This window comes from Triplophysa rosa, linkage group LG14 (genome assembly GCF_024868665.1).
Source record: "Triplophysa rosa linkage group LG14, Trosa_1v2, whole genome shotgun sequence".
NCBI lineage: Eukaryota > Metazoa > Chordata > Actinopteri > Cypriniformes > Nemacheilidae > Triplophysa > Triplophysa rosa.
Genome location: NC_079903.1, coordinates 13,763,066 through 13,787,329, shown reverse-complemented (window position 1 = coordinate 13,787,329; position 24,264 = coordinate 13,763,066). Strand labels below are relative to the sequence as shown.

At 40.2% G+C, this 24,264-nt stretch overlaps 1 protein-coding gene across 4 annotated transcripts in view; it reads left to right on the top strand.

Annotated features, from left to right (window-relative positions):
• usp32 (ubiquitin specific peptidase 32) overlaps window positions 1-24,112 on the top strand; it is a 43,592-nt gene extending 19,480 nt beyond the window's left edge. Inside the window, exons 6-34 of one of the 4 annotated variants that reach the window (XM_057351116.1) lie at window positions 7,901-8,032; window positions 8,236-8,343; window positions 8,599-8,714; window positions 9,901-9,963; window positions 10,060-10,143; window positions 10,269-10,330; window positions 10,715-10,817; window positions 11,083-11,245; window positions 11,385-11,563; window positions 11,993-12,133; window positions 13,161-13,320; window positions 15,129-15,283; window positions 15,525-15,606; window positions 15,745-15,819; window positions 16,183-16,321; window positions 16,443-16,548; window positions 16,621-16,794; window positions 16,990-17,164; window positions 17,250-17,401; window positions 17,489-17,600; window positions 18,399-18,604; window positions 18,684-18,868; window positions 18,968-19,054; window positions 19,154-19,274; window positions 19,463-19,654; window positions 20,599-20,857; window positions 20,928-21,358; window positions 21,511-21,603; window positions 21,717-24,112. In XM_057351116.1, coding sequence (XP_057207099.1) covers window positions 7,901-8,032; window positions 8,236-8,343; window positions 8,599-8,714; window positions 9,901-9,963; window positions 10,060-10,143; window positions 10,269-10,330; window positions 10,715-10,817; window positions 11,083-11,245; window positions 11,385-11,563; window positions 11,993-12,133; window positions 13,161-13,320; window positions 15,129-15,283; window positions 15,525-15,606; window positions 15,745-15,819; window positions 16,183-16,321; window positions 16,443-16,548; window positions 16,621-16,794; window positions 16,990-17,164; window positions 17,250-17,401; window positions 17,489-17,600; window positions 18,399-18,604; window positions 18,684-18,868; window positions 18,968-19,054; window positions 19,154-19,274; window positions 19,463-19,654; window positions 20,599-20,857; window positions 20,928-21,358; window positions 21,511-21,603; window positions 21,717-21,890 — 4,229 coding nt within the window. In that variant the 3' untranslated portion in view covers window positions 21,891-24,112. Of the gene's footprint in view, window positions 1-7,900; window positions 8,033-8,235; window positions 8,344-8,598; window positions 8,715-9,900; window positions 9,964-10,059; window positions 10,144-10,268; window positions 10,331-10,714; window positions 10,818-11,055; window positions 11,246-11,384; window positions 11,564-11,992; window positions 12,134-13,160; window positions 13,321-15,128; window positions 15,284-15,524; window positions 15,607-15,744; window positions 15,820-16,182; window positions 16,322-16,442; window positions 16,549-16,620; window positions 16,795-16,989; window positions 17,165-17,249; window positions 17,402-17,488; window positions 17,601-18,398; window positions 18,605-18,683; window positions 18,869-18,967; window positions 19,055-19,153; window positions 19,275-19,462; window positions 19,655-20,598; window positions 20,858-20,927; window positions 21,359-21,510; window positions 21,604-21,716 lie in introns of all 4 variants that reach the window. The other 3 variants (XM_057351115.1, XM_057351117.1, XM_057351114.1) reach the window with 3 other exon arrangements.
• Window positions 24,113-24,264: the final 152 nt, after the last annotated feature.

Here is a 24,264-nt window from a genome sequence, read left to right as displayed (position 1 = left end):
TAAGCAAATTCCTTTTAACGGCACTAATTTTATTAACGTGCGATTAACGCAGCGCGCATTTTCTGTTTGACCCTTGGCCTTGCCCGTAGTTTGAGAAAGTAAACGATGCAGCAGCAAACAGAAATGGAGAAATAAATAGGTCTTCTGAACGTAAATTCATATATAAAACGATGTCTGATGGTTCTGTCGACAAGACTAAATGATCTGCATTTATTGTCGATGTGAATTAAGCTATCACCGCAGCACGTGAGTTTAAAATATTCACTTGATTGATGGCGAAGCATACAACTGACGCAGAGAGCTCTCCTCCTCCTCGCGGCAGACCACACTAGATTGTTTTCAGCAGAGACGGATGGACAACTCACAAGCAACAGACTCACCACATCGATAGCTAAATGGGTGGCTACAGCATGTAGGCAGTTAATGTAGTGGAGGACGAGGGTCTACTTGAAATTATTCGCATCGCATCTAACGATTACACATATGAACTACCTTCGAGAGCCACTGTTACAAGCAAGATTCACGACTCTTACGAAGAGGAGAAAGCGAAAGTCGAGGAGGCGATAAGACAGACAAACACGGTTGCGCTCACCAGAGACTACTGGACTTCCCTCAGTAACCATAGCTACCTGGGGGTCACGGCTCATTATTTTGACACACACTGGAAACTACGGTCGTCCGCTTTGACCGTTATGAAGACAGACAAGAGGCACTATGCTAACGTTTGCGCTGAGCACTTTCTGCAGGTACCCAGACAGTGGGATATTGAATTCAAAATTAGCCCACTGACCACCGATAGTGCACGCAACATGATTGCCGCGGCCAGGCAGCTTCCGTTCGAACATATGCCTTACATTGCACACAGCCTCCACCGAGCTATCACAGTTGCGAAAATGTAAACATGCTTGTGTAAGTAAATAGCTCAGTGCAAAGAAAGAAGTAATGGGAACCTGTGTTTTTCCTGTTTTTTTTTTTTCATGTGTTTAGTAGACATGTACAAGTTCTTTGAAAAACATCTATGACCTTTGAAACATGTCTAGTCTTCATGCTCCATGTTGAGTATGGTTTCACTAATAATAAACAATATACATCTGCATAAAGCATCAATATTTGTCCATGCCCATGTTGATTAGAGTATTAAAAACTTGAAAAGTATTCATTTAAGGTACATTTATAACGGATAAAAATGTGCGATTAATCACGAGTTAACTCATTACAATCATGCGATTAAATATTTTAATCGATTGACAGCCCTAGATTTAAGAAAATAAATGTGATTGCTCTCCTCATGAATCAACGGTTTCTTGTTTTTCACTGATGTGTCTCTTAAGTGTTGAAGACTAGTGCTGCTTTGAGCCTACATTCAGTACGAGTAAAATACTCAAGTACTGTTCAATTCAGATACTCGAAGACTTTTACTGAAGTCATTTTTGAATTGGTGACTTGTAACTTGTAATGGAGTAGTTTTCGCTGCAAGGTATCTGTACTTTTACTCAAGTATGGTTTTCAGGTACTCTTTACACCACTGCCCTCAAGGCATCCTAACTGAATATGGTTTTCTTCTCGAAGAATAATGCAGTCGGAGTTATAATACCACGTATCATTTTGCTTCCAAGCGGTAGAATGGGAGTGAATGGGTGTTGACTTTGAAGTGCATCCATCGATCAAAGAACTGCTCGACGAAGATAACAAAGGTCTTAACAAAGGTCTTCTGAAGCAAATCGATGCATTCGTTTAAGAGAAATATCCAATATCCTATTAACGTTGATGTCTAGCTTCCAGATGATGGTGATGAAAGCTCCCACCAGAGTAGATGCTAACGAAAAATGCAGCGTTCGTCAGCGGAACTTACGACACGCCTGCATCATCTGCCGGAAAAACAAACCTCTGGTTCAAGCACATTCGAGAGATGACGGAAGCTAGACATCAACGTTAATAGCGCTGTCAATATGGATATTTCTCTTAAACAAACGCATCAATTCGCTTCAGACAGACCTTTGTTTCTTCCGTTATATGGGATAATAAATCAGTTCGGATAAGAAAAGAATTTATGGAAAGGCTAAAAGGTGTAGGTGGGCTTTCACTTCCAAATTTGCGCACGTATTATTGGGCTGCGAATTTAAATGCCATCTCTCTGTGGTTAAAAGATTGGAATGACAGGATCCCTGCATGGCTCCAGATTGAAAAGGTTACAAGCAGCCCACACTCACTCCCTGCTTTGCTCTGCGCACCCCTACCATCACTAGTTAACATTAAGGATAATATAATTGTAACTCAATCACTACGCATCGTAAATCAGTTCAAAAGATGTCTGGGTATTCAGAGTATTTCTACTCATTCACCAATAATACATAATCATCTTTTTCAACCATCCCTAATGGACAATGGCTTCAAAATTTGGTATGACAAGGGCATTCATAGTATTGAGGACCTGTATGTTAGCTTTGAACAACTATCCAGAAAATTCGGTCTGACCAATAATCATTTTTTTCGATACTTGCAAATTAGAGATTTTACTCGTAAAAAGTTTGCTAATTTTCCTACACTAACCTCTCCTTCCTGTTTGGATTCCCTATTAAAGGTCAATATGCTGAATAAGAGTAGAATATGCTTTATTTATTCCCATATCATGGATAGCTGCAACCTCTCTATTTCACATATTCGAGAACAGTGGGAAAGTGACTTGGGGGCGCAGCTGTCTGATGAGGAATGGGATATGGCTCTTACTAGAGTCCACTCTTCTTCCATATGTTCCAGACATTCTTTAATACAGTTTAAAGTGTTACACAGGTTGCATTTCTCAAAAGCTAAATTAGCAAGAATATTTCCAAACGTAGACCCAATATGTGATAGATGTAAACAGACGCCAGCTACTTCCTATCATATGTTCTGGTCTTGTCCGAAACTTGTCCCTTTCTGGTCATCCTTTTTTGAAGTCATCTCTAATGCTTATGCCTATAACATTCCACCTTCTCCCTTGATTGCTGTTTTTGGTTGGTTTTGTGATACAACGGGGTCCATTCCCCCTGTTCATTTACAGAGGGTCATTGCCTTTTCCTCCTTATTAGCTAGACGCCTGATTCTATTTAAATGGAAGGCTGCTACTCCTCCATCACACCACCACTGGATTAGGGACATTATGCAGAATGTCAAGCTGGAAAAAATGTTTACACCTGCCCTTGATCAGTCCTGTGATAACAAATGTTAGGTGCACTTGTTTTTTTGTTTTTTTTTTCTATTTGTCCGTCTGCTGTCTGTGACAAGTCTGTCAGGTTGATTTTGAGTTTTGTCTGTCTTTGTCTTTCTCCTGTTGGGATTGTTTTTTTTTATGGTTATTTGTAAAATAGAGAATACGATTGTTATATATGATAAGTGGAAAATTACAAATAAAGTGTTTAAAAAAAAAAGAAAGACCTTTGTTAAGACCACGGAGCCGTGTCGAGCAGTTCTTTGATAGATGGATGCACTTTTTGGAGCTTCAAAAAGTCAACACCCATTCACTCCCATTCTACCGCTTGGAAGTAAAACGATACGTGGTATTATAACTCCGACTGCATTATTCTTCAAGAAGAAAACCACATTCAGTTAGGATGCCTTGAGGATGAGTAAAACATGGGGAAATTCTGATTTGCTAGTAAAGTATCCCTTTAAAGGTTATCGCGTTAAGTTTCAGCGGTGTTGTGTGTGGCTAAAGCTGACAGTAATCTGTTCTTCTGTAAACCACTGAAGAACGTCTGATGCTCCAGATGTCTGAGCATAGAGGCTGCACATCTTAATCCATCCACTTCCCTCCAACCCGCCTCCCAACACACAAGAGGCATCAGCAAATCAGTCAGCTCCCCTCTATTGGGAGAAGGGCATCTGTGTGAGATAATGGCGAGCGACAGGCAACACTTCCCACTCAGTGAACACACACACACTCTCTGCCCTTCTGCAGCTGTCACTGGCACCCAGCTATTAAAACCAGACTGACATCCAGAGGATGTGGCAGCGTTCACTGTCCTGTCCGCTCATGTGTGCTCGGAGACCCCAGGCCTGTACAGTGACAGAATATCAGAGCGCTGGCTCAGAGAGACAATGATTTATTTAGGTGTTGAAGATGTCCCACCCGCTCAGTCACTCAGTGCATTTGCTTTCATGAAATAATAATGTGGGAGGACTGTAATTCGGCATGTGCTGCATTGCTCCATTGACCTTCTTTCACAAGTGACCATGCTTGTCATCATTGGCGTCACGATTTTGTTTTAGATTAGTATTACTATTGTTCCCTTTTATTTATTTTTATTTTGGTACTAGTTAAGCAAGGAATGAGGTATTAAACCAGGCAGACGCGAACTACTATTGACCGGCCCGTTCTGTTTGTGATTTAGAACATTATCGGATAGATCGCTTTAGACTGCATACAAAGCAGTAGTTTGTCTTTGTCATTGATCAGCTGTATACAGTCCTTATTGGATGGTCGGTTTATGAACATGATCAATCCCATCTATAGCCTATTCCTCCACCAAAAAATAAATATGTAGGCCTTGACCTGATTTTCTTTACTGTGGGCACCAGGAGAGTACATATTCAGAATTTCTGTGTGTAAAACCCAAGATGTAAGCACTGATTAAATGGCTCTGTAAAATAAGAAGTTTGTTTGTCAATCAAGGACAGCTTGAGCTGTGTCTCCATCTCTGGCCAATCAGAGAAGCTACCTGAGCGACACACGGTAATCTGCGCTCCACTCCAGATTATCTTCTTAGCCCAGTGAGAGGGCTGTGCGCGCACTCTCGGCGTGAAGCAGTCATGATCTGTGTGGACGAGCGGGTTACGTCTTCACGCACCTTCCAGAATATGCCCAACAGCAGGCCCGATGAGAGCCGCCGAAAGGCCTATCAGAGATGAGTGTCGACTGGCTGAGAATAACTGGTTAGAGAGGCTGACGGGGTTGTGTGTGGAGATGGCGAGTAACTTCATTTTGCCGACATAACGATGGGTTTTATGGAGTTTGTGATGGTACACGTCACGTCTCGCGGTCGAAGTTGTAACATGTGCGGTGGAATATGATATGGTTCTTATGTTGTCACTCTGATAGAGTCGTTCCTTTAGGTGAGTTCTTGTGTTTAGGTGGATAGTTGGCAAATGACAGGTTTTTAGGTTGAAATGTGTATGAATAGGCCAATATGAGGAAAAGTATATTTTAGTAAATAGTCACCATTTCTTTAGCATCTTAGCATCTTTAAGTAGGTTTGGGTTTCTTTTGTTTGGAAATCACTCTCGGGACAGATTTAGAGAGATTTGATTTTAAATGATGAGCACTTTTCAAACATTTAATTCTGATGTGTCACAAAATATCGTCTCCATCCCCAAAAGAGGCAGCTAATGTTTGTGCTATTGAATACAAATGTGTGTTCATGCGTCTCAGATCAAACCTGTAATTTCTGCTCTGTCATGGGCTATACACGCTCTGTGCAGGACAATAGGGAAAGTAATAGAAATGTAGCGTAAGTAATGGCTGAAATGGATTTTGGTGGCTTGACAGACAGACAGCATCAAATACAGCCTGTCCTGCTTTTAAAATGCTTGGCAATGCAGGAGGACATCATAGACCATTCAGTGAGCTACTTACAGTGCCTCATATTAACATGCAGGATGAACAATTGCTCTTCGCTGGTGCATATAGCACATGTTTATAGATTAACATTTATTTTCAGAAGCATAAATGCTGAATAACACTCAAGCAGTTCGGTTCTCACCCGCGCTATGCCTGACTGCTAAACTAATGAACGTTTTCAGTTATTTTGCTTTATTAGTAATGAGAATGTTGTCACTACATTAATTGGCTAGTGTACTGAGATGTAGCTTGATACCATCAGGGGGTTTCTTGTTAAAAGTTCCTGTAGCTCAACATGTAGAGCATTGTGTTAGCTGTGCAAAGGGCGGTTTGATTCTTAGGTAAAGTAGCACATATATAATGTATATTCGCGTATAACATATACGGATGTATAACGCGTAAATGTGAAAGTAAAAGTTGTTTAGCTTTGCTTATTATATTTGGACTATATTTATGTACATATATTTGTTTTCTTTCATTTTGAATATACCTGCATCTAATGTTCAAACATTTTGGAGCACATTGCTTATCATTTTTCGGCTAAATCTGGAGTCCAAGAAATCAAATTACGTCTGGATAGGAATGTCTATGACTGCACAACATTATTTTTATCTTTGTTGAGTACCGTAACTAAGCTAAATTGGATTTGCTGCCTGGCACACATTTGCTATGAATATAAACCTTTTGCTAACTTTCTGGGTAAAGTTACGCCAATAATAAGTTGGCGGTTGACATACAGATGGGAGCTGATCAGAAGTCAATAATAGACTGGTTGGAATGCCCTCTGTAGCGCAAGCATTACATTCACCTTAATGTCTTCCTTCTATGTGCAGTACATCATAATATACATTATAATTATATCAGTAAGATGATTTTTATGGGTCTACATTTACAATTATGCATTTGGCAGACACTTTTATCCAAAGCGACTTACATTGCATTGTTTTATACATTTGTTTCTGACTGTGTGCAATACCCTGGGATCGAACCCATGACCTTGGCATTGCTAGTGCCATGTTCTAACCACTGAGCCACAGGAAAGGTTTAGAAGAGAAATGGTTATTGTGCTGCATTCTGGTTTGCAAGGATTGTCTCATTTATTCTTGTGTTATAAATCCACTACGCACCTCTTTACATCATGTGTTGTCATCTAATTTATCATTCAGTAATTGATTTTTATTTATTATGTTTATATTATTTTTTTGAATGTATGCATTCATACCACATTTTTTACATTCATTTTTAATTGTTATTCAGTTTAATTCAGTGTTAAATTGAAAAAAGTTATTTATTTTTGATTCAATAAATACATGTTGTTTCCCAAGTCAATGAGTAATCTTGTTAAATAATCGCGATCTCAATACTGGACAGAATGTCATAATCAAGCAGCCCTACATTGACAGCACATGGAGATGAGCGTCTCTGTTCCTTTAACTTTGTCGTTCTTTGGAAAGTTGTCTGGATTTGGCCCCTTTGGTAGATCAATAAAGGCATTCTGTGCTATAATCGTAACCCAAACGTTTAGAAAACGGATCCCATCTGAATAGCACTTCTGTGACTGCAACGATTTCCATTCACAACTGCCTCTGAAATGACACTGAATCATTGATCGAGAGCAGAGCCGGGCGGGTTCACAAACCTACAGATCTTCAGACTTCTTTGTCTGTTATGGGTCTTTTCTTTCTTTCAGGCTTTGACCCAAGTATCCTATCCTCCTCTCTCAAAGCATCATGGGAAATGATAACTATTGACTCCCTGTCAAACAAGCACAGTTCAGAGCCTAATCATTAAGCTATCTTTTATTTCTCTATCCAGTAACCCGAAATATTTGTTTTTATAGTGTGTTCTTGGAAAACGTACTGTGTTTTGAATAACAAAGATTGAAATAATCTTCAGCCTAGATAAGATTAGAGGCATATTCTTGTGTTTTGACATATGTCTTACTGTATGTGTGACGGCCAGCGTGGGAGGGGCAACCCCCAATCTTATTAGCCTAAGCTAGCGATTATGGGAAAGCAAGGATAGTCGACCTAAGGCCTCTTAACCCCCCTGACCGTAACACCATATATATAGTCCAGTCTTTCAGGTTGTTAGGATGAGTCATGCTTTCACTAAGTAGTTGTTATGTCTCCACTTATCATTCATATAAATGATCTAATGAGACACACTCACCGCACCACACCCTAATGTAATCTGCACAGTTGTGCTTTGTGTAAATGCTATTGGGCAGGTTTTCTACTGAGCACATTGGTGACGAGAAATAATTTCACAGCAAGTCTGACATATTTTGTCTCTTTCTCGCAGTAGAAGAATCGGACATTATTGACTTGGAAAAGCGCTACTGGCTGTTGAAAGCCCAGTCAAGGACGGGACGCTTTGATTTAGAAACCTTTGTCCCTTTGGTCTCACCCCCTATTCATGCATCACTAAGTGAAGGTAAGACAACATTCATTCATTTTATTCATAACTTGAGATACACAAGCACTCATCATACATCCACCTGCTTCTCATATACTTTTGGAACCTTTGTGGCACCCGTGACTGTTTTTTAATGTCTTGGTTCTGTTGTGATAAAAGATCTCTAAAGAATCCTTTTTTCTTATGGCTAATCTGAACACTGACATTTTCTCCTGTCTCAGGCTTGTTTCATGCCTTTGATGAGAATCGGGACAATCACATAGACTTTAAGGAGATATCGTGTGGACTCTCAGCGTGTTGTCGGGGCCCTGTGGCTGAGAGGCAAAAGTGTGAGTGTTTTTTCCTTATGTGCTCATAAGAAATCTTTCTCCACAGAGATAATAGGAAGCAGGAGATGTGCAAAACGATATAGTTTTAAAGGGGTCATATTGGAAGGACGTTATTGGGTGTATTTGGTGTAATACAGTGTGTTTACGGTTAAAAAAATGAAGTCATTTTCTGAACAGCTAGCAGATTAATAAACAAAATAAACAGACACGTTTCTCAGATGATGTTTACATGTGATATATTTCTGTCTGTTGCAGTTTGTTTTAAAGTGTTTGACATAGATCGAGATGGAGTTTTGTCCAGGGATGAAATTCACGAAATGGTGGTGGCCTTGCTGGAGGTGTGGAAGGATAACCGTACAGACACTCTTCCCGTAAGTGCAGATGAGCTGATCGTCTGATTCAGTTAACCGGCAGAAAACAAGCATATGATGCACTTTACAGCTGGTGAACATGTTGCTGCTGAGAACACCTTGTTTGGCAACAGACAACTGTGGTGATGTTACTTCACTATACCGTTTGTGTGTCCGATTCATGCAAATAAGATCAAATCAAGGGGTTGCAGGGCTGTGTAGGATTTATGTATTTAATTTGTGCTCCCTCTGGATTTATTATTGATTCGTGCAGCACGAGCTGTCACTGTGAATCTTGGGCCACATTCATATTGTCAACCTATTCCATTTTTTTCTGGCACAGATCGGATCTTTTGCAGGAGCGTAAAAGGCAAAAGCAAGTCAGATCAATTTTTTTTGCATGTCCGATTTGGTACACTTTTACATGCGACTCTGAATTTAATAATGTTATTAAAATCCACGGATGTTTGTTTGTAAAAAATACAAACAAACATCTGTCAAATGTTTTTGTGAACATATGTGACCCCGGACCACAAAAGCAGTCATAAGGGTCAATATTTTGAAAATGAGATTTATACATAATCTGAAAGCTGAATCAATAAGCTTTCCATTTATGTGTGGTTTGTTCGGATATGACAATATTTGGCCGGGATACAACCATTTAAAAATCTGGAATCTGAGGGTGCAAAAAAATCAAATATTGAGAAAATTGCTTTTTTTGAAAAAAGATTTGTTCGCCATTTTGTTGCATCCACTCACAAGAATAAAGTTTTGATATATCTTCGATATTTTTACATGATCTTTTACTCTTTTATCATAATGATTTTTGGCATAAATGTAAAATCGATTATTTTGACCCATAAAATGTATTTGTTGGCTATTGCTACAAATATACTGTGCTACTTGTGATTGGTTTTGTGCTCCAGGGTCACATATTTGAACATTTTGTTTTCTTAAATAACTTTGTGAAAGTAATAAAGTTTTCAACATCAGAAGAAAGCAATTCATTCAAAGAAGATGTCATTGTGAATGGCGGTTTGTCTTAAGTGAATATAAAGAGATAGAACAAAAAATCAAATGTGTCACATAGAATCTGTACATTGAACTTTCCAGTGTAGATGCAACTCATTTTATGTTTTGCAAAATGAAAAATGTATACATAGATTGCTTGAAGAGATTTTATGATTTCTGCTTCTGTATATTTCAGGAGATCAACTCCAGCGTGTCAGACATTGTAGAGGACATACTGAAAATGCACGATACAACAAAAGTAATTGCTTTGATTTTCTTATCATTCCATGGTTATGTCGATTTCACATGCTTTTTAATGTGTGTGCCCTAATGTTTGTGTACGTTGCTCTCACAGCAAGGGCACTTAACCCTGGAAGACTATCAGATTTGGAGCGTGAAAAGTTCTCTTGCAAATGAGTTCCTTAACCTACTGTTTCAGGTAAAATTCTGCCTACATTTGCTAAATTTATGCACACAACTGTAATCTAATGTAAACCAGTGTAATCTGTATATTTGGGGTTATGGGTCTGGCCTTGAATGATTTGTTTAAATGGTTTTCTTTAGGTGTGTCATATCGTTCTGGGCCTGCGTCCAGCTACCCCTGAAGAGGAAGGCCAGATCATTAGGTGAGTGTAGGTCACGACACACATAATCACACTCTGGAACTAACCTCCGTTTCTCAATACGTCAAGCTTTAAAATAATGCTGTGTTGCATTTCACTGCCCTGAATTATGCTTTATCTGTTTATAACCATCCAACGTACTTCAACTGCCAATAAGAGTGATGCGTTTTACAGGAGACAGAGATTGAGAATTCAATTTCACACCCCAATTGAATTTTCTAATGATAAATGCTGTACCATCCCGTCATTGATTCAGTCATATTTCACAAAATGTTTATTATTGATGTTTTATCAGGCACGTATAGAACGATTGTTTTTTTTGGTGCCAGTGTGTAAATCAGATGAAATATGAATGAGTTCTTTGGTTGATTTTGTGTGCTGATACAGGGGTTGGCTGGAGAGGGAGAGCAGACATGGACTGCAGCCAGGACAAAACTGGTTCCTGATCTCCATGCAGTGGTGGCAGCAGTGGAAGGACTACGTCAGATTTGTGAGTGTAAAAAAGAAACCTAAAACGTACACGATTGTCCGCATTTAGACATCAATGACGTTGTGTTCAGAGACTTAAATACAGTTGGGATTGATATTATTATGCACAAACAGCAGAACCGATCAATAGACCTCCTGATGTTCTGTATAACGCCTGCACTCTGCATATCTTCCCAAAAGATCCTAATCACCCGAGGCATGTTATATTATTACATTATATGATCCGTTTGTGTTAACAGGATAACAAGTCCATTGTCGTTGTGCAGCCATCAGTGCAGGTAGGCGGGATGAGAAATTCACAGTCCGCACCTCCTCTGGATGCTCTCCAGAACAGAGCTGGAATAGTGATCCGTTCCCCCAGTTCCCATGAAGAGAAATTCCCTGACAATATCTCCAGCTCATCAGAGGCATCCGAGAGCACTGGTAATAGTGAGTACAAGCTCAACAACGCATTAGGATGCAAGTTTGAATATCATGTAGTAAGGCAAGAAAGGCAAACCCCATAGGAGATGGAACCAAAACGCCAACACAGAAAATAAGCTACACTTCTTATTTGTGTCTTCTTCAGGCCTCACCCCACACATCAGTTCTTCTGCCACAGACGTCTGCTTTGCTCGGCAGCACAATGTTTCAGACAACAACAACCAGTGCTTTTCCAGCGCCAATGGCCATTTGCCCAACTGCACTGCTGCGCAGCGACCCGGTGCCATAGACAACCAGCCTCTGGTGACCACTGAGCCCATGAAGGTGAGTGTACACGTGCTGTTGACATTTAGAATTCTCCCGTCTATCAAACTGACTGCCAGAGAGCATTCAGTACATGTGAAGGGAAAATAACACCTTTCAGTTGTGTTTCTTGTATTGCATCTAAGTGTTGAGCTGAAAACTACATTAAAGTGCCAGATTTGAAATTGAAATCACCTAGAACAAATGAATCTTTTTGGAAAATAAAGGGGTTTTGTGAAACTAAAAGCATTTTTGTTTTGCTTCAGCAATGGCTTGTCACAAACACATTTGCAGTCTTGGATTAATGTAATGTGTTTTATTATCAAACAAATCTGTACACTGCACAATAGATTTTAGTAGCTGACTCTAGTTAAGCCATTTCACTCCTGTCCACCCCATTCATCCTGAACATGTTTTAACGGCCCTTGTGTCTTTATCTATTCTGTCCAGGCACCCACATTGACTGTGGAGGTAGGGCGCCTGAAGAAATCCCTGCAGCTGATGGCTGGCCGAGACTTTGAGACTGTGCCAGAGCCGGTATGGAGAGCACTTTACCACTGGTATGGGGCCAATCTCAGCCTACCCCGTCCGGTACGTATCCTAACTCTTGAGAGGTCACAAAGAGCATTTACAACAGTGTCCATACCAGCCATAAACATTTAGTATTTAAAGCAACAGTTCACCCCAAAATTTTGTCTTTATTTGCTCATCCTCAAGTTGTTTCAAATCTGTATAAATTCCTTTGTTCTGATGAACACAGAGAAAGATATTTGGAAGAATGCTTGTGACCAAACTGTTCTTGGCCACCATTGACTACCATAGTAGGAAAAATGTCTTTGTTCTGTTGAACACACAAGAAGATATTTTGAAGAATGTAGGAAAGAAAATAGTTCAGGGGCACTTTTGTCATTTTTCCTGGTAGTCAGTTTGGTTACAAGTAGGGCTGTCGCGATAAACTGACGATAAATATCACGTGATTTATGGACAGCTTTTGAGTGAAGTACGGGAAAATACTGCTGCATCCGAAAGCCAGAGGGCGCTCTCGTGCGGAAACTCCAAATACGCACTGCAGAAGAAGACCATAACACAGTCTAGAATCTATTAAATGCCTATGGACATCTTTTTATCACTGTTACTCACGCCTCATCAGGTATTTTTATGATAATAACGTATATTTATAATGATCATGTTTGACGGGTGTTGCTTTTTCAAATACACGTTATAAGCGACTCAAACTCGCACTGCTTTTAGATCGAGCAGAATCTCCTACTGATCCCAGAGCCGTGCTTCACGGACAAGCTACGCATTACAAAAATATCGACACATTGCATATCGCAGCCAGCTCGATTTCAATAGGATTTAGTGGTATCGCGATAAATTATCGTGCAGCCCTTAGTTACAAGCATTCTTCCAAATATCTTTCTCTGTCTTCATCAGAACAAATACATTTATACAGATTTGGAACAACTCGAACGTGAGTAAATGATGACAGAATTTTTATTTTTGGGTGAACTAAATAGACTTAATGTGATTTAGTTCGAATCAACCAAAGTTAGCTTCTTTCATTGTGTTCAGTGCAGAAATTTCGTTGTGGCGCTAACACGTCCCTCCCCCTCAGGTCATCATGTCAACACTCACGCATCACCCAGAGCTGGAGCTTTTTCCCCGGTACCTCCTCTTCCTCCGACAGCAGCTGGCCACACGCACCCCTCAGTCCAACATCTGGGTCAATATGGGTATGGCCAGTCTGAGAATGTTCCCTCCACACATGCCCCGAGGTAACGTAGGCCTGCAGCAAGAGAGAGGCTCCTCCCGCCGTCTAGACCACCTCCCCTAATCTCCTAAACCCGGTCCAGGCAAAACCAGATCTCTTGAGTACTGATTGAACACACTAATGAACCTGATCCTAGCACAGAGCTCAGAGTCATCTACTGAGTTAGAGCTGTGGTTATAGTGTTGATATGAAAATTGGACGCTCGTTTAGTTATGGCGGCTGTTAGCAAGTTTACCAAAGCGGAATGAGCCAGTGAGCTCAGCTATAACCTGGATTTACTTGTTGTTCAACAATGAGAGTATAGTGGGAGTACAAATGATGTACGACACTCAGTCATGGCTCTGCCAGGCTCAGAACATTGTTTGGTGTGGGTAGAGATGGCCACTCCCTGCCTGATTTCCTCTAATTATTTGCTTTGCAATCATACCAATCGAAACCTTGTTTTGTGAAATCAGTAATCACTGTTGAAAATGAAATGAGTGTTGTTGTTTTTCACAAGACTGATTGTGACATCAAATACACTAAACATCAGATTTTTATTCAGATCACCCAGACTAATGAATTAATGTATGTTCCCTTAAAAAATGACCTTTGCCCTTTCTTGCTGCTACCTTACAACTAATCCTCAGTCTGTCAATCAGGAAGTAGGGCTGTGTGCCTGTGTTATTGATCTGTGTGCTCTTTGTGATTGATTGATTGATTGATTGATTGATTGATTGATTGATTGATTGATTGATTGATTGATTGATTGATTGATTGATTGATTGATTGATTGATTTCAATAGCATGCATACTAGGGTATATGTATGAACTGGATCTTCACATTCCTAACAGTCATCTTAAAGGGGTCATATGACACGGCTAAAACAAATATTATCGTTTGTTTTAGATGTAATGCAATGTGTATACACAATTTAAGGTTAAAAAATGCTGTATTATCCACATACCGTGCATGTTCTCTTTGCCCCGCCTCTCTGAAACACACAGATTTTTAACAAAGTTCATCGCTCTGAAAAGCGAGATGTGCTCTGATTGGCCTGCAAGCGAATACTGCAAGCGTGTGACGGAAATGTAACGCATCTTACCATATTTGGAACATCAGGTTCCAAAGCAATTGTACTGACAGGTACGCCCACCTTACTTGCGTATACATTTGGGCGATCTTATTACAATCATACCACGAACTGACGCAGATTTGTGGGGGTGTGGTTACACGAGGCGTTTCAGGCAGGTCTGGGTGAGCATTCGCTTTTAGATAGAATGCATCTTTTGTTACGACACTTTAATTTTTGCAATTTTACGTGTCTAATACATGCATGGGCAACTTATAACACACCAAAGACACAGAAAAACACGCGCCATATGACCCCTTTAAAATGAAATATTATTTGACGTGTTATTGTGAACACAGTAAGTTGATTTGTAAGGTCAGTTTACGTAAAAATGTCTGTCATCATTTACTCACACTCATGTATGACTCTGCAGAACACAGAAGAAGATATTTTGAAGAACGTCGGTGACCAAACAATATTGGCCCGCATTGACTTCCATTGTATGGACACAAAATATGTATTTGTATGGCATTTCTCAAAATATCTTCTTTAGTAGAAAGTGTCATATTCAGGTTTTAAACGACATGAGAGCGAATAATTGATGATAGAATTGATAGAATTTTGTTTTTAGATGAGCTATCCCTTTAAATGGCTTTAAATGATTTTGTGTTGTGTTGATGCTCCAGATTGTTTTAAACAGGTAAGTTTTGTATTGCATGTGACAAATAGAATGCTAAAGACAGCTCTATTCCCGTCACAGGAAACGTTCCATCTCCTAACGCCCCACTGAAGAGAGTGCTGGCATACACGGGCTGTTTCAGCCGGATGGGCACCATTAAAGACATTCACGAATACCTGTCCCAGAGGTTACGCATCAAAGAAGAGGACATGCGCCTTTGGCTGTACAACAGTGAGGTGGGGACTTTGATGACAGATACTGGATAAAAGAGCATTCATGTAGCAATATTGTACTCTGATCAAAGACATTGAAATGCAAGACCTCATGGCAGTGTATAGTGTGTATACATTGCATTGATCTGAGGAAAGGCTTTAAGGTTGTAAGATTTGTATAGGTTGTGTAAGGTTGAGGCAGTTTGTGAGCATACAGTGTTTCTTTTACTGATCTTGCTTTGTATTGTTTTACTCATTTGATCAGAATTACCTAACGCTCCTGGACGATGAAGATCACACTTTAGAAGGTTTAAAAATTCAAGACGAACAGCACTTAGTCATTGAGGGTATGTTTGTGGATTTCAGCTTCAAGTTATATTTCTTTTCACATTTACTGGGAAATGTGAACAAAGTTGCAATGCATTCATTGATTAAAACTGATGGAAAATGAAGACGGTATTAAAATATTGTTTCCCTATCCCCAGTTCGAAACAAAGACATGAGCTGGCCGGAGGAAATGTCTTTCATTGCAAACAGCAGCAAAATCGACAGACACAAAGGTAATGGCCAGAGTTCTCATAACTGTTACAATATCTAACCATTCACAAAAATCATAATGTTCAGCCAAATTTGTCCTTGTGTAGAATGTTCTATAATACATTTCTCTCAACCGTTTTCTTGTAACAAAGCCCAGTACAAAGGTGGATTATTAACACACAGACACAGAAGCAGCACAAGTCAATGAGGCAATTACATAACAAAGTAATATAAACATCAGATATGACACTCACAAACAAACAAACTCTGGCTAATTGACCTTCATGGAGACTTTACTGAAGTGTGTATGACTTGATGTCAAACGTCAACTAACCTTCACCTACCCATTCATAATTCATAAATATATTGCCCTGTTTCATTTGCAGTCCCTACCGAGAAAGGCGCCACAGGTTTGAGTAATCTGGGTAACACATGCTTCATGAACTCCAGTATTCAGTGTGTTAGCAATACCAAGCCCCTCACTGAATACTTCATCTCAGGACGACACCTCTACGAGCTTAACAGGTAAGACGGAACGTTGTAATACCCAAAACCCTCGTTGGAAATTCAGACTAGACGCTAAATGAAAAAGGAACATATAATGCATCATACCTCTTGACCAATGACCTGTGCTTTGATTTGACAGAACCAATCCAATCGGAATGCGAGGTCATATGGCCAAATGTTATGGGGATTTGGTACAAGAACTCTGGAGCGGAACCCAGAAAAACGTTGCACCCCTGAAACTAAGGGTGAAACCCGAACCCAGATATTTGTTTGTTTCCATAAATGTGCTTAATCTGACATTTGTGTTCTGTTCTTAGTGGACGATAGCAAAGTACGCTCCAAGATTCAACGGCTTTCAGCAACAAGATTCCCAGGAGCTCCTCGCCTTCCTGTTGGACGGGCTTCACGAAGACTTGAACCGTGTGCACGAGAAGCCTTACGTGGAACTGAAAGACAGTGATGGACGACCCGACCATGAAGTGGCCACAGAGGTCAGTGTCAGACTCCAATAGCTTTCCATCATCCACTCGCTGTTTTCCAGTTCCCGCCAGGCTCAGTACTTGAGCAAAGCACTGAATCTAATGGACACATTGACGATTCCTTAATCAAAACGTGGACGATTAGATGTTAGATTCACAATTAAATGTGATTTATTTAACGATGTTTGTGTGTTTGTTTCTTTGCAGGCCTGGGAGAACCATTTGCGCAGAAACCGGTCTATCGTAGTCGACCTTTTCCATGGCCAGCTCAGGTCCCAGGTGAAGTGCAAGACCTGTGGTCACATCAGCGCCCGCTTCGACCCCTTTAACTTCCTCTCTCTGCCGCTGCCTATGGACAGCTCCATGCACTTAGAAATCACAGGTGAGTTTGAGCAGAAACATCTCAAATCTTCTAAACCATACATTCAGAGACAGCAGACTCACATACAACCTGTTTCGATCGACAGTTATTAAACTGGACGGCTCCACTCCGGTGCGGTACGGGCTCCGTCTCAACATGGATGAGAAGTACATGGGCCTGAAGAAACAGCTGAGCGAGCTGTGCTCCCTGAAACCTGAGCAGATCCTGCTGGCTGAAGTCCACACCTCTAACATCAAGGTCAGTTCAACTCACCACACGAGATACTGTTGTTGATATCAGTGTCACAAGGCCTAACTTTAAAACAAAACCTTCTCTCGGGTTTAGAATTTTCCTCAGGACAACCAGAAAGTGAGACACTCTGTGAACTGCTTCTTATGTGCGTTTGAGATCCCTGTACCCGGCTCACCCACCTCAGTCACTTCTCCAGTGCAAACAGGTAACAAATACTGATATCTTCTTTACTTTTTGTGTCGGCATGAAATTAAAAATGATCATTCTAATTGTTTTACACAGTGCTGCAGTATTTAGTATAAATGATTTATCCGTGCACATCCTTATTTAAAAAAAAATGCATTTGCACTTGTAATCTTAAATCAAAAACGTTAACCTCCTCCCCCCTTTGAAATGACCTTTCTTCACTTCTGGTCACGAGGAATGGCGCGAGGGCGGGGATTCGATGACTGACTGTTTGCAAGCTGGCTTACACATCTGACTCCATTTCGTTGGCAACGCCCAACTTTCAACGATCCAATCAGTACTCGATGAACGAAATCAAGTCCCGCCCCCAAATTGTCGCTCATTTCAGAAGTTGTTTCACTCGGATATACGTCACGATACGGAAAAAAAGACAATCGCTACTTCCGTTTCATGCCGACTTTTAAGATTTCACTAAAACAAATGTCTTACACCAGTGGTTCTCAAACTAGGGGCCGTGGCCCCCTGGGGGGCCCAAGATGGATCTAGGGTGGCCACAGATTTTGTGGCATTTTATGAAATATAGAAATGTATCATAAATTGTATGCAATCAAACAGAAAAATAAGCCCACCAACCAAAAGAATTGAAGTTCCAGCATTGTATAACTGAATATGTTTTTGGTTTATTATTTTAAAATTATAAGTTTAGGATTATAAGTTTTTATTTGTGGGGGGCCGCAAAGCGATGCACCGTACTCAAAGGGGGCCTTACAGTGAAAAAGTTTGAGAACTACTGTCTTACACCATATGTTATCAATAGCTACTGTAGAATCTCCACCTATGGCCAATGGGACAGCAGGAAACAATCACATTGGAAAATCTAGCCTGATTCCCAATGGCATGCCCAGCACGGTTGTTCCATGCAGCCCGGAGAAGCCCCTCGCCAATGGTATCCCAAATGGGCATGCCGTGCCAGTGCCAGACAGCCCTTTTATCGGGTACATCATCGCCATGCACAGAAAAATGGTGAGCAGTGAAGTTTGACATCACAGTTGGATTTTTGCTGTGTTTAAAAGCATTCTAAGTGGAAGGTCTGTCTCCTCAGATGCGGACGGAACTGTACTTCCTGTCCTCTCAGAAGAACAGGCCCAGTCTGTTTGGCATGCCGCTGATTGTGCCGTGCACGGTACACACCAGTAAAAAAGACCTGTATGATGCCGTGTGGATCCAGGTGTCCCGCCTTGCCAGCCCTCTGCCTCCACAGGAAGCCAGCAATCATGCTCAGGACTGGTCAGTGGTATCCAAATGCATTGTTACAGACTTGTCCACATGTATGTATGTAGAATCTTTCATATTTGAGGTGCTGTAAAATATGGTGTCCTCTTGCAGTGATGACAGCATGGGCTATCAGTACCCCTTTACTCTACGAGTGGTGCAGAAAGATGGGAATTCCTGTGCCTGGTGTCCGTGGTACAGGTACGATGGTTAAGTTCAGCAGTTGTGTGCTGATGTGTGCATATCTCCCACTTCACCTCGGTTTCTGTGACTGACCGGGGCTCTCTGTGACTTTTCCAGGTTCTGCAGAGGCTGCACGGTGGAGTGTAATGAGGACAGAGCATCTTTAGGAAATGCCTACATCGCCGTGGACTGGGACCCCACCGCCCTGCACCTCCGTTACCAGACGTCTCAGGAAAGGGTGAGTGTCATTACTCGGCACTTCAAGAAACTATAAGACTCCATTTAAAGCCAATACGGAACAGCTGTTGCATTTTTGTTTATGTGACGTGATGTAATAGTAATCCAGATTTCAGTGTAGTAGTTTTGAATTTGTTGTGTTGATGTGTTTCAAGCAGCTCATATGTGTTTTAATGGGTGTGTGAACAGATAGTGGAAGAGCATCCCAGTGTTGAACAGAGTCGGAGGGCTCAGGCAGAACCCATAAGTCTGGACAGCTGTCTAAAAGCATTCACCAGTGAAGAAGAACTGGGAGAGGATGAGCTCTATTACTGCTCCAAGTGTAAAACTCATCGCCTGGCCACCAAGAAGCTGGACCTCTGGAGGCTGCCCCCTGTTCTGGTCAGAAACACCCCGCAGTTATATTTCTTGATTTCTCATAATTTGCTATTTCACCTGTATTACTCGCATAAGTGTCTGTTGGGCTTCTCCGAAAATCATATTGCAGTTATTTTGACACATATTGTGATTTTGCAGTACCTTAAAATATTTTTCTTTTGTTTGTAGAGAGCACTCTTTATTATAGTCTTATAACCAGAGGTTTGATTTGATGGGTAGATATACTGTATTTGATGCCACTAACCTGGCAAATTTTGAAATTTGGCAATAATTTTGTTCGCTAAAGTGCTTGCTGTATTAACCCTGTACAATGTTATGTAAAGCCAATCAGATTACAGCTTGCCAAATCAAGAAATTGCCTTTAATGCAAAATAAAACTTCTTAATATTATTTTTTGGCTTTTGTGTAGTACAAATGTCTAGAAATACTCAGATCAAGATACATTTACTAAACAAGTAAAGCGATCTGAGATGTAAAATCTTGTTTTCCCAAAAAAATCAATTTAATATAAAAATATTAATGAAAAAGTATAATACAAATATTAAAATATGTTTGTTTAAAACAAGCAAGAAAAATAAACTTAAATTAAGTCCCTTATAAAGAGGTCAAACTTTATTTGAACTTAAAACCTACTTTTTTTCTAACCCCACTTGCACATATTTTTGCTTGTTTTAAGCATAAACTTAAAACATAAACATAAACTGTTACTTTGAACGTTTTCTTTCAGAATACAGGATTTGATATCTTAGGTCACTTCTCTGGTCAAGAAAATGTTTCTGGATTTTAGATATTTGTACTGGAAAGCAAGACAAAAAACTAAGAAGTTTATTTTTTGCAGTGTTTGTCCATAAGGCAAAAATGTTCATTAAACGTACTGTAGTTCATGGTACTGTTGCTGAGACCGTGTGCACCGAGAATAGCTTTTAATTGTCTACGTCCTGTTTTAGATTGTTCATTTAAAACGCTTCCAGTTTGTCAACGGTCGCTGGATCAAATCACAAAAGATCGTGAAGTTTCCACGAGAGAGCTTTGACCCCAGTGTGTTCCTGGCCCCACGGGAGGTGTCTCACAGCATGGGCAGCCTGCAGAGCCTACAGAGCCAAAGCGAGTGCCTGGTAGAGGAGCTCCAGAGACTGGAGAGAGGAGAATCTTCTGTGTCCACCATCTCTACCACTACTGTAGCCAGTCCTCCATCATCCGGCAGAGGTACGTCTCTCTAGCTCTCTCTCTTTCTCTTTTCAAATGAACATTACATGAGAGTCTCCTGTTGTTTCAGCCACACCGTGCTCCATCAGAAGGGTGGGCAGCCCCTTGAGCAGAAACTGCAGTCCCAGCGGCAGCCCTAGAAACACGGGACGGAAACAGGGCCGTCTGCGTCTGCCCCAGCTGGGCAGCAGACATCGACTCTCTAACAGCAAAGAAAACCTTGACAGCAGCGTCATGAGCAACAGCAAAGAGAGCGAGATGGAGTCTGAGCAGGGCGTCGCCACAGACGGGGAGAATCAGGGGGCAGCGATGTCATCTGACGCAAACGTGCAGGATTCCTGGTCACTGGAGGCCTCAAGCACTGATTGTGATGTCATCATGGTGAATGGATTGGGACAGGAGGGTAGTAACGGACACTCGGAGGTCAGCACTGATCTGGACACCCCTCGCCAAAGAAATGACATCTGTCTGGAGCCCTTGTACAATTTATATGCAATCTCAGTAAGTGTCCCGTGTCTATATCATTTTTTTTTTAAAGGATAACACTTTATTTGGTAATTGGACGTTTTTGATATCAATGGTTTTGTGAGGTTTGCAAGAGAAAATAAACAACTCCATATAAACTGCTCAGAAACGGATTGTTTTTGTTTCAGTGTCATTCAGGAATAATGGGAGGGGGACACTATGTGACTTATGCCAAAAACCCCAATGAAAAATGGTACTGTTACAATGACAGCAGCTGCAAGGTAAGATCTCTCTTTCATCAACACTGCAACGTTCTGCACAGCAAGAAGAAATGCGGATATTTCTTCACCGTGTTGAGCAACTCTTAAAACAAACATTTCTTGTCTTGTTTCAGGAAGTTCACTCGGACGAGATCGACACAGATTCAGCTTACATCCTGTTCTATGAGCAGCAGGGAGTGGACTACTCGCAGTTCCTGCCGAAAACAGAGGGAAAGAAGATGGCAGACACCACTAGCATGGATGAAGACTTTGAATCGGACTACAAGAAGTACTGTGTGCTGCAGTGATGTCGTGCTCCTCCACGCTCTTGAAAGGACACTAGGAGTCCGTAGGTTTGCCAGTGCAATGAGGACTAAATTGCCAGCGCTGCCCCAGAGCACCATCATTTTGAAAGCACAACATATGAGTTAGTGGACTCCACGAATTCGGCTTTCAGAATAAAGGTACCTGACACTTTAGTTAAATGGCTGAGGGGGTGAGTGAACGAGTGACTCAACAGAAGAACTGTAGCAGTAGAAAAAAGATGTCATTGTTGCCAAGCAAACAAAAATCGTAATACTGGACTGAACGTTAGCCAAACCCTTGATATCAACATTATCAGGCAGGCAAAACTGGATTTTTCTTTACATTGCAGTGCACATGGGCAAATCTAAAAATGTCATAACTTAAAAAAAAATGCAATTATAGAACTGTATCAGAAAAGAGTTTAGGTTTCTGTTGATGCATTTCAAATTGCTCATGATGAGAACCTAATATTTTATATTAGGGAACGGATTAAAGATTGATCTAAATTATAGTTATATTAAAGAGCCTTAAAGGTTTTCTCTTTTTGTTTTGTTTTTTTGTCTCGTCATAGTTAGCTTCAGACTTCATGTCCAGTAATTTATCCAGTAATTTTATACACTACCTCACATCTTCGAAATGTATCAGCCAACTGTTAATAGATAGAAAATCAGCGTGTCAGTATTATATTGTTGGAGGGTAGAAATTGAAATCTTCATAGATAAGATTCAGCTCCCAAACCAGTTCCTTAATATTTAATTTTAATATTTTCTACAATATTTTCCCACTCCGCTGCCAATTTGCTATACGCATATGCATTGCATATACTATATTTGTTGTTATTTTGGTTTTATTTAATCTGCTTCCTTCATCTTTCAGAGTATAAATGTAAACCTTTATATTTTTGAGTTTTTATTTTTTATACCAAGTTATTTTTATCATTCAGATTTTTTTAACGCTGTACTTCACTTTACTTGTGCGGGCTTTCCACCACATTCACTTACTAATCTCAGCGGTCTGATCAAATCTCAGTGTCAACAACAGTGTAGTGTGCACACTGCGTTTTTACATTGCTTTCCTGTTACCACTGTATTTCTCCCTGCACAAAACTGAAGGCAGGGAATAAAACAGTTACGAGAGACATATCTGTCAACTTTTTCTCACACAGAGACTCACACGTCCAAGCCAAATTTCATACTTAGTCATGTAAACATGTCTAGGAACCATTGAAAGGAATGGGGTTGTATGGAACAGTGTTATCTGAAAGTGTCTTTTCACAACAAAAATGTAATCACTTTTGCTTTCAGAGAGCAGCATTCTCACTAAACTGCTGAACGTTCTGTGTTGTAGACGGCTTCAGGTTATTAGTAGCATTTGTTTAGTGACTGTTGAGAATAGAGCTAAACATTTATTACCACTGTGAAAATATGTATGAAATGCTCTTACTTTTCAGCAACTCATCAACTGAATGAGCTTCTCTTATTAGGGGGAATGAACCCATGGGCATTGCGCCCATACCCGTTTTGCTGCTGTACTTTACATTTTTCATGTCACGGATATTCAAACTAAATGTTTGCCAACAAAGAAAAGTTTTATCCCTGTTAGAAAAAATAAATGTTTGTGAAATTGACACAACTGTATTGTTGTACGACAATGATAATAATCATAATTGATGCAGATATGTTAAATAAACGTAACCCTTTTAGATATTTAATGTAAAAAACGGATATTCAATATTGAAAACTAACATGTATTGGAGTGTTTCTCTTTCTGAACGTTCACTCTTCTCCATTTGAAATCTGGCTTAATTTGGAATTATAAATGTTTCCTGGAAGCTGCATTACAATTACAGTAACTAATAATCTGAAACTATAAACGTACAGCTGAATTTTAAATATTCACCTTTTTTGATACAGGGATAATTTATTCATTTTTTCAAAGTAGTGCAATCAACTACTGATGTGTGTCCGTCTATGTTGTTAGTCATAATTTTGTTAAATTAATTTTGATGCTAGAGATGTATTTTAATTTAATGAACTTTATTTTGTAAAGTGTTGTTTAAAGAATAAAAATGACATTGCACTGACAAATGTACATAAATGTTTTGTAAATACGCCAATGAAAATTATGTATTTGAAAAATATGTGTACAAATGTACTTGTAGTTGTATATGGAGTGATATTGTTGATCTGTAACAATTATTCAAGAAACGAATTAAATGCAGCCAAATGCAGTTATGTGTGCGTCTTTTCTATTGAGAGGGAATGTTTAATGTGCATGACTCGCTAGTGAATGATTTGTTATAGCAACAAAGAGGAAACCACACACCTCTATATAAGGTCCAGTGCCATCCGTTTTACATACATCCTTCGATTCAGG